The 13,901-nt window shown below is 36.8% G+C and overlaps 1 protein-coding gene across 8 annotated transcripts in view; it reads right to left on the bottom strand.

Moving 5' to 3' along the window:
• atp8a2 (ATPase phospholipid transporting 8A2) overlaps positions 1-13,901 on the bottom strand; it is a 65,874-nt gene that overhangs the window by 31,050 nt on the left and 20,923 nt on the right. For all 8 annotated transcript variants that reach the window (XM_051882021.1, XM_051882022.1, XM_051882023.1 and 5 more), the window contains 16 exons: positions 12,786-12,913; positions 12,586-12,697; positions 11,548-11,716; positions 11,252-11,379; positions 10,690-10,767; positions 10,513-10,601; positions 10,319-10,363; positions 10,120-10,195; positions 9,919-10,024; positions 9,483-9,565; positions 9,334-9,383; positions 9,167-9,236; positions 8,554-8,638; positions 8,321-8,460; positions 5,256-5,394; positions 3,809-3,873 (listed from right to left, as the gene is read on the bottom strand). In XM_051882021.1, coding sequence (XP_051737981.1) covers positions 3,809-3,873; positions 5,256-5,394; positions 8,321-8,460; positions 8,554-8,638; positions 9,167-9,236; positions 9,334-9,383; positions 9,483-9,565; positions 9,919-10,024; positions 10,120-10,195; positions 10,319-10,363; positions 10,513-10,601; positions 10,690-10,767; positions 11,252-11,379; positions 11,548-11,716; positions 12,586-12,697; positions 12,786-12,913 — 1,563 coding nt within the window. The remainder of the gene's footprint in view (positions 1-3,808; positions 3,874-5,255; positions 5,395-8,320; positions 8,461-8,553; positions 8,639-9,166; positions 9,237-9,333; positions 9,384-9,482; positions 9,566-9,918; positions 10,025-10,119; positions 10,196-10,318; positions 10,364-10,512; positions 10,602-10,689; positions 10,768-11,251; positions 11,380-11,547; positions 11,717-12,585; positions 12,698-12,785; positions 12,914-13,901) is intronic.

The following is a 13,901-nucleotide window of genomic DNA, read 5'->3' as shown; positions in this document are numbered from 1 at the left end:
AAAGAAATGAAGGTTTTTGAGTAAAACATTCCAGGATTTTTCTCCACATAGTGGACTTCAACAGGGTTCAATGGGTTGACAGTCCAAATTGCAGTTTCAATGCAGCTTTAAAGGGCTCTACACGATACCAGACGAGGAATAAGGGTCTTATCTAGTGAAACGATCTGTCATTTTCTATTAAAAAAAAATTTATTATATAAAAGTAATTTATATACTTTTTAACCACAAATGCTCATCTTGCACTAGCTCTGCGATGCACCACGCATTACGTAATCATGTTGGAAAGGTCACATGTGACGTAGGTGGAAGTACCAAGCAAGTGTTTAAAAAGCGAACATGCAAAGATTAAGCCAAACGGCCTTTATAACAAAGGTAAAACAATGATGTCAGACGATTTTGAAGTTGGAGGAGAAAATGAGATGGAGTTTTTCGCCCTACGTCACGTGTGACCTTTCCAACGTGATTACGTAATGCGTGGCGCATTGCAGAGCTAGTGCAAGACGATCATTTATGGTTAAAAATGGCCGATCGTTTCGCTAGATAAGACCCTTATTCTTCGGCTGGGATGTAGAGCCCTTTTAAGCTGCATTGAAACTGCAATTTGGACCTTCAACCTGTTGAACCCCAGTGAAGTCCACTATATGGAGAAAAATCCTGGAATGTTTTCCTCAAAAACTTTAATTTCTTTTCAACTGAAGAAAGAAAGACATAAACATTTTGGAGGACATGGGGGTGAGTAAATTATCAGGAAATTTTAATTCTAAAGTGAACTAATCCAAATTCCAGAAACACCCCCATACCTATAAAACAAACAAACAAACAAACAAACAAACAAACATGTGGATACCTGTAATGTTCTGGCCCCCAAATAATATGCATGACAGTGAGATTTCGATTAAATGTTGGCCGCCTTGCGCATGTGTTGACCTCTCAGTTCTGTGTATAATATTCTCAATACACAGAGGAAAGAGGAGCACAAACTGTGTGTATGATTAATGACGACTACAGTGAGCATGTTTGTTTAAGTCATGTAATGCAGGCTGTGTGACAGCAAATGTGGAACGCAGCCTATCAGAAAGATCAGACAGACAAAAGAGTGTGTGTGTCTGGGAAAGTAAGAGCGAATATGTGTGGGCCATGGAAAGAATATGCACGACAAATGAAGGAGGCAAAGAAAATGTTTGGATAAGAATAACTCCATGTGTGTTACAAGGACACCAGCTGTCTGAATAGGACTGTGTGTGTGTGTGACAGCAGAGTGACAGATGGAACTTGTCACAGAGTCTGAGTCAAAAGCCATCATGTTTACCCAGGAGGCTTTGCTGGCAGAATTTGTTTTGACGAGATTGAGCGCCAAAAGGAGATCGCGTTACTCCTCACTCGACACACACACTTATGCTTGAACACACTCTAATGCACAGCCTGTTCCTGTAAATTTGGGAGCCGATGATAGACGGAGGAGTTGTGTAACAGGAGAGACAGAGAAAATCGACTAATCACACCATCAACAATGATGAACTTATTTGTGCATTATATAGATGACAGACAGAAAGAAAGGAGGAAGACGTGATGTGTTGGCCCAACTGTGCGTTACATGAAACGGCAGCTGACACGCACACACACACTCTCATTCACACACACATAAACACATACACTCTTCATATCCTCCACACAAACACACACAGCTGTGACATTAGGCTAACCCCAGCTGTGTCTGAGGTAATTGTGGGTTATTTTAAGTGCTTGGTAAGATAAAGAATTCTTTTGGAGATTTTAACCAAGATGAGAACCGCCCATCTCCTTAAAATGTCAATCTTTTACTATGCTTTTTACTAGTTGAATAAAACACACAAATAAAAAGCCATTAAACACTTATTCAATAAATCCTATAATGTAGTTTCAGAAGTACAATATTGATTACCGCAAATGGCGACCCATTAGAGGCAGAACAAAAACAACACTATTATTTATTAATCGCCATCCATTACTAACACAAAATCTTGTTGCTGTTGAGCCTAAAGGGACTATTCACACTGAGCCTGAATTTTCAACACATGTTTTTGACATCAACAAACAAGTCAAACGAAAAGACGTGACATGGCAAGTAATTACTGATAAAATGGAAATGGTTAATATACCCTTATAAAATAGATTCAGTTCTGCATGCTGATTGGTAAATTCATCCTAGCAGCTGTGCTTAAACATGTAAAGTACATAAAATTTGACAAAAAAAAAAAATTTATTTCATTCTATATTTATCTGTTTTTTTTTTACTGGCCTCACCACAAAATAATAATACATTTGTATTCTTAGCCATGCATTTTTTTTTTTTTCATATTTGCTAGAAATATTTGTATCTATTTAAATATTTCTATTTACACTACCGTTCAAATGTTTGATGTCAGGAAGATTTTATTTGAAAGAATAATTAATATATTTATCAAGATTTTATTCAACATTTATAATGTACCAAAATATTTTCATCGTAAATCAGTGTTCTTTGGAAATTTCTTTGCATCAACGAATCCTGAAAAGGATATTTCACGATTTCCACAAAAATATTAAGCAGCACAACTGTTTTCAACATTGATAATAATAATACATGTTTTCGAGCAGCAAATCAACATATTAGAAAGATTTCTGAAGGATCATGTGACCCCATACTTTTGAACGGTAGTGTATATCTATTTATATCTATCTTTTTATTTATTTTCATAAAACATTACACATTCTTTGTGATTTTATTTGTCACTAAAAAGAAATTCTACAGCTATAATGTAACTCCATAAATCACTAAACATACTGTTGGCGTTCGATGCAAAACATTACAGACTGAAATGTATTTTTCAACATGTTCTTAAATTGATACAAGTTATCTTTTTAAATTATATGCAACATTCGGCACTCGTGCAAACTCATGCTTCTCACCTGAAAATGGATCTGCGAGTTTAAAATAAGGAATTTGAAGCAAGAGGTAACAATACCATTCAGGCTTCAGCCATAATTATATTTACAATATAGCATGGCCTCTTAAAGCCTCAATCCAACAACAACTAAACCGACTCATCTGAACATACTGTTTTCATTTTACAAACAGAGTGACTGGAAACAAAATGAGCCAAAAATCTGCCAACTGTATTTTTGCAAACTGTTATCAGTGTTTCATTTTAAACAAGGGGGACAAAATTAAACACAGAACGGTCATCCTGTTTCTTCCCGGGAGCTTTTGTTTCCAGTGCTGTATGTGTGTTTTTATGCATGTATGTATGTGTGTGAGTGATGCTCTGCTGTTCTCAGAGATCTGAGACTTTACAAGCTCCCTAGTATGACTATCTTTGCCTGGAAGTAATTAACCTTGTGTGTGAGAAAAAAATAGAGGAGTCGACTAGTTGTCCTACAACAGAGTAGTCGGAAAAATAAGGAAAACATTATAAAAAAGATTTATAGCTAAAATTGATAGCTATTATAATTCACCTTTTAAAACTAGAATGATAAGCATTCATTAAAGCATTTTTGCTTTAAAATCAACCTAGGGGACAGAAATGTTCTTCTAAGTGAAGAAACACCTGTGTGTGCTATTCAGCTTTTTCTCATGTGCTTTTATATGTCATAACGAGTGTGCGCTCATGTGTGTGTCCATATGATCCATCATGGCTTTCATCATGTACAGGTGAAGGCAATTAAGGTGTCTGGTGTCATCATTGAGAACAAGAACAAAGACACCCACTTTCTTCACCCGTCCACACCCAGTGTCCTCCAGAGACAACGCTTACCAACACACACATATACATACACAATATGTACTCACATCCAGGGAATCTTCATTGACGATGATGAGGGACATGCCATGTGACACCAGCTTACAGGAGTAACCTGAGACACAGAGGAGAGTTACAGTAGAGGCGTTACACAAAGCCACACATACACACCCCAACAACAACTTAACCTCTTTGTATATCTGTCATTACCCACTAATGCCTGTCTGCTGTCCACTGCTTTATCTCCAGTCTCACCCAATTTATTTTGAGCCGTCTGTCTGCTGCGCCCGCCTGACTGCCTATCTGTCCTTCCTTCCATGTCTCCATTAATCTGGGAGTCTGCGCTTGTGTGTTTTCAATCAGTGTCTGTTTGATATTGTATTGTGTTGTGTCACTCTGTTGCATTTCCATGTAGGCTGATATGCTAATATTGGCTCAACCAATGACATGATTTTGGGGTATACGTATATATCAGGGGCGTTTCCTCTGAGGAGGCAGTGCCTCCTCAAAAAATTGGATGACAAAATAATCCAGATTATAAAAATAAAACAAAGCAAACATTACAATATGTGACATTAAAAACTGTATAAATCGCTCGTTTGTCTAAAGTAACACTGTCCAACAGCGACACGGGTTGGTAAAGTTACAGCGGGAGTCCATGTCTCTCTTGCCTCCCCTGAGCCCATTGAGTTTAAACAGACCCCCTAACATGTACAGTAAGTTTGGTGGGGGAGTAATTGAGAATGAGTAGGGGAAAGTCACTTGAGAGGAGGCAATGCCTCCATTGTGCTATGATTGGATATAATGTATAAATTATAAATTTTGCCTCCTCATTTTAGAACACCACTGCACGTCACTGGTATATATCTATTGGCACTGAGTCCGAAATTTTCGTATGCGTTTTTTCGTATTCGTGATCCTAAAAATTAGTCACGCACAGAGACCTTGCACACTGAGTCCGATGCGTATTAATGAATCCGTTGTGAAAAAATTCGCAAAACAATACAAAATGGAGTCTTTAAGCAATGAGCATGATTTAGTTGTCCTCTCTCTTCTTAAAAAGAGAAAAAGAAAGAGGAGATATTGGGTCCATCCAATCCCGAGATTGCATAGGAAGGAGAGTTCCACCTCATCAAGGAGCTGCGTGATTATCCCGAGCGTTTCAAAGTTTACTTCAGGATGTCAGTGGCTCAGTTTGATGCTTTGCTACTGGCACAATCTGTCTTATATTCTGTCTCTTTGTATTCCGCACTTTGTTTGTTATACAGTGCTACTGCTTTGTGCTGTAGACGACGTGGATCAACTTGTCAGATGGCATTCAGGATTTTGGCGTTTGCTTGTACGGTGGCTCTGAATTGTCAAAACGTCTCTCAAAATGCCTGCCACGGATGCGGAAAACGCAGAAAACCGAACCTGATCCGAATTTTTTTTAACGTGCGAAAATTTCGGACGCGAATTTCGGACTCAGTGTGCAAAGACCTTATGTCTGACACACACCGATATTGATGGCCGTCTCCTGCTTGTCTCCAGTCAGAACCCAGATCTTGATGTCGGCTTTCATGAGCGTTGCTATGGTTTCCGGGACTCCCGCTTGCAGCCGGTCTTCTATCGCAGTGGCACCTAGCAACAGCAAGTTCTGCGTGACAAAGAGATGAAAGAAAACAATTAAAAGAGGAAAATGGAAGAAGAAAGAGAAAAAAGAATTTTTAAAAATTAAGATCTATAATTTAAACTTTGAAATTCAAAAGTATAACTTCCCCACATAAATATGAATTGGACTTTTATATACACACACACACACACACACACAGTCTAATTATTAATATTGTCTTGTTTCTGGAAATATACCATACTGTTTGTATTATAAAATGTTTATGGATGATTTATAGTGTAAAATTGTATGTATTTAAATTAAAACTAAAATTAAAGCAGATAAATGCAACTTTTTGAACAATTTTAATTGATTCTTCGTTAAATTTCAGATTTTAATTTAGAATTTTAATTATAATTCTGAACCCTGTTTGCCAACTTCAGAAAATGAACTGGATTATGATGCTAGGGTGTTATGGGAGGTTTACCCTTAAGCCTTTATTATACCCTGGTTTCTAGATATTGTTTAACTTCCTCCTTTATTGCCAGTCTATGGGATTTTTAAATTTGTTTTATTCTCCACAGCCAAAAATCCTGTCTGATTTCTTAGAAAAAGATTGCATGATTTGAGGTATCAGTCATGTTCTGAAAAACCACAAACCATAGCTAAAAGGCACTACTAAAAATAAAGCCACACACGGGACGGTAGCATACAGAAATTCAGTAAATACAGGCAACGCAACAACCTGACACCTCAATATCTTTCACACCTTCTCACTCCATCTGCTCTCATTTACTCCTCTTCATCGTCCACCATTTCTTATCCAATTCTTTCTATTTTCTCAATTTTCTATGCAAGTATGTGTATGTGGAAGAATATTTGAGGAGTGTTTGGTGTATTTATGTGTGTGCAGAGGTAACACAGTAGTGTTGTTGACTCTGGTTTTATAGGGCTCTTGGCAGACCGGTGCAGGTAATTATCCTCACTGTGGTATACCAACCCCTCCTCAGACTACTAATCTGGGCCAGAGCCCTGAAAAGCACACAAAACCCAGCAAACTGGATTTTCACTGCTCTATATAACAGCGTCTGTGTCCTTGGGGCTCAGATCTCTGATCAGTAAGTTCGAAGTTTTGCAGTACTGTGTAATCTGGCCTGATGGTGAGGCAGTGAGTTTATAGCTTGTAGTAGTTAAATGAGAGAACAAAAGAGCACCACCTTCTGCACAATATCAGTTCACAGCTGTTAAAATGTAATGTTACAGTGCCACCTGTTGAACAATCAAAGCACTGCAGCGGAAGCACACTCAGCATCAGACTTTCTTATGTATATTGAACACAAAAATTTTCCACAAGGAAAAGTCTTGTTTACAAGGTACCAGATTGCTACAAACAGGGTCTTTAGAGAAAAAACATCTTTATGAGGTACATGCCAGCAAACCTTTGAGAAATATTTAGAATTTTAGTTTTAAACACTTAGGGCCCTATTTTAACGATCTAAGCGCATGGTCTGAAGCGCACGACGCAGGTGCACTTAGGGCATGTCAGAATCCATTTTTGCTAATTTAATGACAGAATAATTGGTCGTAAAGGGTTGTGCCTAGTCTCTTAATGAGTCTCTCAATGGGTTTGTTTTGTTTTGTTTTTTTTAGGTGTAACGTGCGATAAACCAATCAGAGTGTCATCTCCCATTCCCTTTAAAAGCTAGGTGTGCTTGCACCATGGCGGATCGCCATTTACATGCCGGAATATAGACACCCTCAAACTGACGAGTTTAAATACACGTGTGTATTGCCATGATTGGTCAAATAATTAGCCAATTTCATTCATCATTACTGCAAATAGGTAATTCTGATACATGCAATGACTATCCATTATGACATGTCTTTATGTACACAATAATAATTTTTTACATTGTAATCTTTTATTTTTAATATTTGGCATGTTTGTGTGCGGCTGCGTGTCCCTGTGTGTGTAACAAGCAGAGTGTACACGCGTTGTGCACCTGCCTATACGCGCATATTACTGACGCTGGCTTTAAATAACGAAAGAGAAAAAAAACGACTGCGTCATTGACCAACAAAAAAACCTGGTCTAAAGTCAATGTCGCAGTCATTTTCAGTTGCCTCAAACTAGCAACACGCCAACAATGTGGTTGAAAACACCTCGTTTTCAGACCAGCACATCTATGGGCAAACAGATGAGCATGAGTACATTTGCTATTTAAACAATATGGGCGATGGACGTGAAAATTATAACTGCGTCGGGCTGAAACTAGCAAAAAACACTTGCGTCACGGCTGCTGTCGCATTGCGCCGGGTGTATGATAGGGCCCTTAGGCTTTTATCAGGTATAGTATATCCAATTAGTTTTTTGTGGGCTGAGAAGCAATAATTTCAATGGTCAAGCTATTTTTAAGCAGAGCTTTTCCCCAAATACATAATTCTGACTGAAGCTGTCTGTATACATCTATTTTCGTTTTCTTTGCTCATATAGTGAACTTTGTGACATTCACTATATCGTGAATAGTAAATGTGTGAACGGGGCACTTTTTCAAACACTTTGTGCAAGAATCGTAAAATGGCAGCCGGTTATGTTCGCTGAAGCACCTTGTGATTTAATTTCCGTCAGTTTTCCATCCACACTGACGGCTATTCGCATTACTGCCATTACTATAGCAGATATTTACTATAATGTCTGAACAAATGGATCCGATAGCATCACTTGCAGAGACTAATCAGATTTAAAAATCAAATCAAATGAGTGCAATGTGAACAAATCCTTAGTAGCAAATAAACAAGATATCCTTTACCAAACCTGTATGTTTTACTCTGTTCTAAGAGGTCTAATTTCAGATCTACATTGTGTGTAATGTCTGGAATGGTGAGAGTAAAGACACACTATCTCTCAAACAATCCCTTGATCAAATATAATAACAGTTCTCTAAAAATAAGCATGGCATATTTTACGTACCTTCTCAATGAGTTCGTAGCATTCCTCCAGTTTCTGCGCCCTATCCTTTAGCACAGTGCTGACACGATTGTACTCCTTCAGCCATTCCTGATACGCCCCCTCCTCAAGGTCCACATATGCAAAACAAAGTGTCCGCAGCCCTGCACATGCAAACAAACACAAACCAAAGTCAATCCAAAGAGACAATAAACTGTTAAACCTTCAAACAATGACAGGCTTGAAAAACTCTTTACCTTCTGTGGCAAACTGCTCCAGATGGACCAAAGTTAGGTCCTTATACTGTGACGTCTCATTCAGACGCTCAAAGATCACATTGTCCTGTAATACATGCAAGGCATCATTACATTGCTATGGCTTATGCCATATAATCCTATCCATATTGAGAATAAGCTTTAACTCCATAAGGAATGATGAATTATGTGAAACTAACAGAATATGAATGTATATGTGCTGTAAACACTACCATTCAAAAGTTTGGGGTCAGTAATATTTTTTTGAAAGAAATTAATACTTTTATTTTGCAAGGATGCATTAAATTGGTCCAAAGTGACAGTAAAGACAAATATATTCTATTTCAAATAAATGCTGGAGTAATGGCTTTCAGCTTTGAACAGAAACAGAAATTAATTATATTTACATTTAGTTACATTAAATTCTAAAACAGTTTTTGTAATAATATTTCACAATATTACAGGTTTTTACTGTATATTTGATCAAATAAAGGCAGTCTCGATGAGCTTCAGAGGCTTCTTTCTAAAACATTAAAAAAGCTTAATGACCCCAAACTTATTAACGGTACTGTACGTCCTGTCTCTAAGCTAATTATGTGGTTTATGAAACACTCACCGCTCCCTTGCAATAAAGTCTAAGTTTGCCCGTAGGTGTTCTGACAATCACTGACATCCGTTTGCGATTGCTGCATAAAAAGACATTTGCAATGAAACACAACGTACAGGGTGTTTGTGATGTTGTCAGTATGTGTGATGGTGTGAAAGCTCACAGCTGTTTCCTACCTGGAAAATTCTAGTACATTAAGAAGCTCATATGTCTGCTCTTTTCCTCTCTGAGAAATAAACACAAGAAATGTACACATTAAATACAACAACATACAAAGATTATGTTTTGAGTTCTCATTTTTAATGGCAAGAAAACACACACTTACCGCCTCTATGATGACTGAATGTGGTGTTCGTGCAGTAAAAACAAAGCCCAGACTCTTGGCACCTTTAACCAGCGCTCCTTCATCTGAAAACACAAAATCATGGAAACATGAGTCACCAAGCCTGCATTTATTTGATCAAAAACGCAGTAAAAACAGTAATATTGCAAGATGATAACTGATTTCTATTATATTTTAAAATGTCATTTATTTCTGTGATGGCAAAGCTGAATTTTCAGCATCATTACTCCAGTCTTCAGCATCACATGATCCTTCAGAAATCAATCGAATATGCTGATTTGCTGCTCAAGAAACATTTCTTATTATTATTAATGTTGACAACAGCTGTGCTGCTTAATATATTTGTGGAAACCATGATACCTTTTCTGCATTTTATGAAGGAGAAGCTTATCAGAAACCAATAAGAATATTGTGGTACCTGGTGAGGAAGCCTGGAAGATAATTTGGTCTCCTTCTCGCTCAGGAACAACAGTATGACAAACAGCCATCATGGTCAAAAACTCACAAATCTGAGGGCATGTGGGCTATAGAAAATGAGAAAGGCAGATTTTAACTATTAGAAACAAGAAACTGTGTTTTAATAGCCAAGGTTAATAGAGAACAACTAAAAAGCTCTTACATGGTTCTTCTCAATGTTCTGGATAAGAGCAGGATCATCAAACTCAGTAGAATTATGACTTGTAGAGGGAAGGTGACTGCAAAAAGACGCACAGAAATAAGATATAATGGACACATAATTTCATAATACACATTATCCTCTTAGACCTGCGTAATATTCGACAGGATACAGGACAGTGATATAATCAGCGGCATCTGACCTGAAGTCCTCCATGGATCGATCGCAGTCCAGGTCTGGGAAGTGCCTGGAGACAGCGTTATAGATCAGTGGCCACTCACACAAATATAAACAAAAAGTAACAGATCAATGCACCCTAATAGAGTCAGAACGATGCAAAGCACAAAGATAATGTGAGTGTATTGATGTACAAAGGCAAAAGAACACTACAATTACCCGTATGTAATTCCAGCTATCGTGCACTTCTTAAAGTGCATGATGTTGCAGGTGAGAGTGCCGGTCTTATCTGAAAATAGATATTTTACCTGAAAAAGAAAGAGACAGTGAATGAGACGTATTGGAGTCAAGGTAGATTAACATTTGTAAAAGTTAATAGGCAGAGATTCTTCTCACTTGGCCTAGTTCTTCATTCAGATTGGACGTTCGGGCCATAGCAGGAGTGTCTGTCTCAGCATAATACATCTCAACATCCTGTAAATATGCATGAAGAACAAAGCATTTATTCATAACGGTTCAAATTCTTAAGTTTCAGTTTGAATCACAGTTCTCTGCTCATGGTTTTGGTAGTTTGAGAAATGCTGTATTTTAACACTGTCAGTGATGCACTGAAATTTTGGCTAATGAAAGTTTCAGCCAAAACGGCTATTTTCGGTTTTGGCCAAAAGAGTACTGAAAGGCCAAAATCACTGACTGAAACAGACTAGCACTTGGTTGACAATATCGACTTCTAGATTTTAATTGGTATATACTGATATGGATTCAAACTTTTAGTCTATGCTGCTTTCTGTTGACGCACGAACAAAATTTCACTAAACATTTGTAGCCATCCAATAATGGCAATAAGATTTGTGCTTTGTTACTTTTAATATGAAGCAAAGTCTCAACATTTTTAAATTCTGTTGATTTTATCACAAAATTCAAACAATGTAATTGGTGATATTTAGTCTTATTTTACCCAGTTAATGAAGAGAGCCTGTGTGAATTTGACCACTTCTAGAGTGACCAGAAGGCTGATGGGAATCAGGTTGTTATAGAGGATGATGAAGGTCAGCAGATTGTACCAGAAGTTCAGGGAGATGTCACCTGGATAGAAAATGACATAAGCTTATTTTATGAATGCTAACATATGCAAAATATTTAAAAGCATTTATTTAGGGCTAGTAAGTGCTAATAAGTGAAAAGGTACAATAAATCCACATCTAAAAGAGTAAAGTATGTTTCACTGTGCTAAACAGATGTATGTAAATATACCTGCACGGGAAAGGTACCAGCAATCCACATCCGTGTGCTGTTTGTTCCATATGGCGGCCCCGATGGAGCTGACCAGCGCCATGACCAGGAGAATCCCGAACAGAACCAGGATCTGCATGTTTGTCACACGCTCCACATTAGAGCGTTTCAGTGGAGCTTTAGTGGAATTCTGGAGAATGGAAACATTAAATTAATGCTCTATACACTACCATTTGAAGGTCTGAGGATCAGAATTCTTTTTTAATTAATTTAATTAATTTTAATTTAATAAATGCAGCCTTGGGGAGAATTAGAGACTTAATTTAAAAACATTAAAAAAATCTTACCAACACCAGAACTTTGAATAGTAGTGTAGATGCATAATACAATTTACATCTATAATGTTTTCATCTATAAAAGGTATTAAATATTGTAGCCTCAGTAATTTTCAAATGATTTCACCATTAAATACATATACCAAAGATCTGATTATGATTAACCCTTACAAAAAAGCATTAAGTGTCATTGTAACTGCAATACCATAGCAGTCTGATATATACCATGGTGCTGAATGATTACCATATTCACGTCAATGGTATTTACATAGCATTTCCTTCAAATAATTAATTTTTTGTTTATGATACAAATTTTTAAAATCACTCATTTGTTGTGTTCCCAATCACTGTCTACATCAGTGTTATTTTAGTATTATTTATATACTATTACTGTAATTATTAATATTTCGAATTTGCTTTTATTTTTTCAGTTATTTAAAGTTTTATCATTTTCATTATTTTTTTTTAAATATTTCTGTTTAGCTTTAATTTATATTTATTTCAGTTTTAGTTTTAGTAAATGTATTACTTCAATCTATTTTATAATTTTATTTTAGTTAATTGACAAGGCAAAATTTCTCATTTTTGTTTAAGTTTTTCATCCGAAATTTATATGGTTTTTTTTCCCCAGTTTTATATCAATTAACGAAAACTACTTTAATAGTTTCAGTTTTAGTTAAAACAGTAACAACACTGGTCCACATCCAGATTTTCTGAGACTTACCTGCATGAGTTTGGAATCATGTCCAGTGTAGACTACAATTCCCACAACCCACTGCGTGTTCCTGAGCTGGGCACCTCGTAACAGCACCTGGTCCGGCCCAAGTGGAGCTGGGCTGTAATTCAAGCACATGGTCCCAGAATGAAGTGTGTATGTGAGTTATATTTAAAATTCACACTTTTTCAAATAGTGAGTTGGCGTACTTGAGGTTGTCTAAGCGCAGTGTTCCAGTGAAGTCGTACAAGTGTCTGTTTGGCCCCTCACATTCAAGACGACCAGACAAAGCTATCAGTTCCTCCAGAGACTGAAAACTAGCTGTGAGTGAGAGACCCTGAAACACACAAAACAAACAACAAGCATGTTCGGAGCTCCAGACTAACATTTGAGAGCAGTAGCACCGGTGCCACTTAGGCCCTGTTTACACTACTGCATTTTCGTTTTAAAACGCATGACTTTTGCTACGGTTATGCCTGTCGTTTCCACTACTCCGACGTTTTCAAGTTTTCATTTGTTAAATCTTTTCTGTTATTTGGAAACCTGTAGGGAGGTGGGTGCCATTTTCTTTGTAATTCATCTTTTTATCCTGTTTTTCTGGGCGAGACAGGGAAGTACTGCTGTTTTTCTTTTAATTTTCTTTTTGTTATAGGTAATTTAAAAGATTGACATTTATTTAGAAACTTTTTGTTTATTTTTTTGGCCTTGCTCCCGCCTGAAGCTTTTGAGTTTCCCTTTTATTTTCTGTTTCAATAAATTACGCTTCAGTTTGACCTTTGGTTGGCAGTGTTCTTTTTAAAGCTGGGGATGGAGATGAGAAGTTACCCATGGTCTCTCTCTTCTTTTTGTTACATTTTCTCTTAACCCCTGGACATACAAATCGGAGATTGTAACAAGTTACTAATAATATTACATGTTTATTTCTTGGAAATGCACATTTTACAGTAAAGTACTGAGCTTGAGTTGAGATGTAGAAAAAAATTACTTTTATTATTAACAACAGTAACATGCAAAAACCTAATTTTTAGAGGGAAAATTTAAATATTCTACTTCTTATTATGATAAATGTACCATTGTTCTTCTATACTATCATACTGAACTGACCAACAGCTTCAGTGATTATAAAAAGGAGCGCTCTTTACTTGCTTTCTGTGTAATTCAGTTGCAGAAAAGTTTTTGAAGAAAAGTTTTTGTTTTTCATGAGACTTTGTAACTTTTCCTACTTCATTCTTCAGTACAAAAGTCAAACTTTGACAAACATTTTTTAATGATTTGATTTTAATAGTGATTAATAATAGTGATTTCTTAATGTCTAAATATAAATT

This window comes from Ctenopharyngodon idella, chromosome 23 (assembly GCF_019924925.1).
Source record: "Ctenopharyngodon idella isolate HZGC_01 chromosome 23, HZGC01, whole genome shotgun sequence".
NCBI lineage: Eukaryota > Metazoa > Chordata > Actinopteri > Cypriniformes > Xenocyprididae > Ctenopharyngodon > Ctenopharyngodon idella.
Note: the sequence above shows the minus strand (reverse complement) of the source record. Positions and strands in the feature narration are given on the sequence as shown.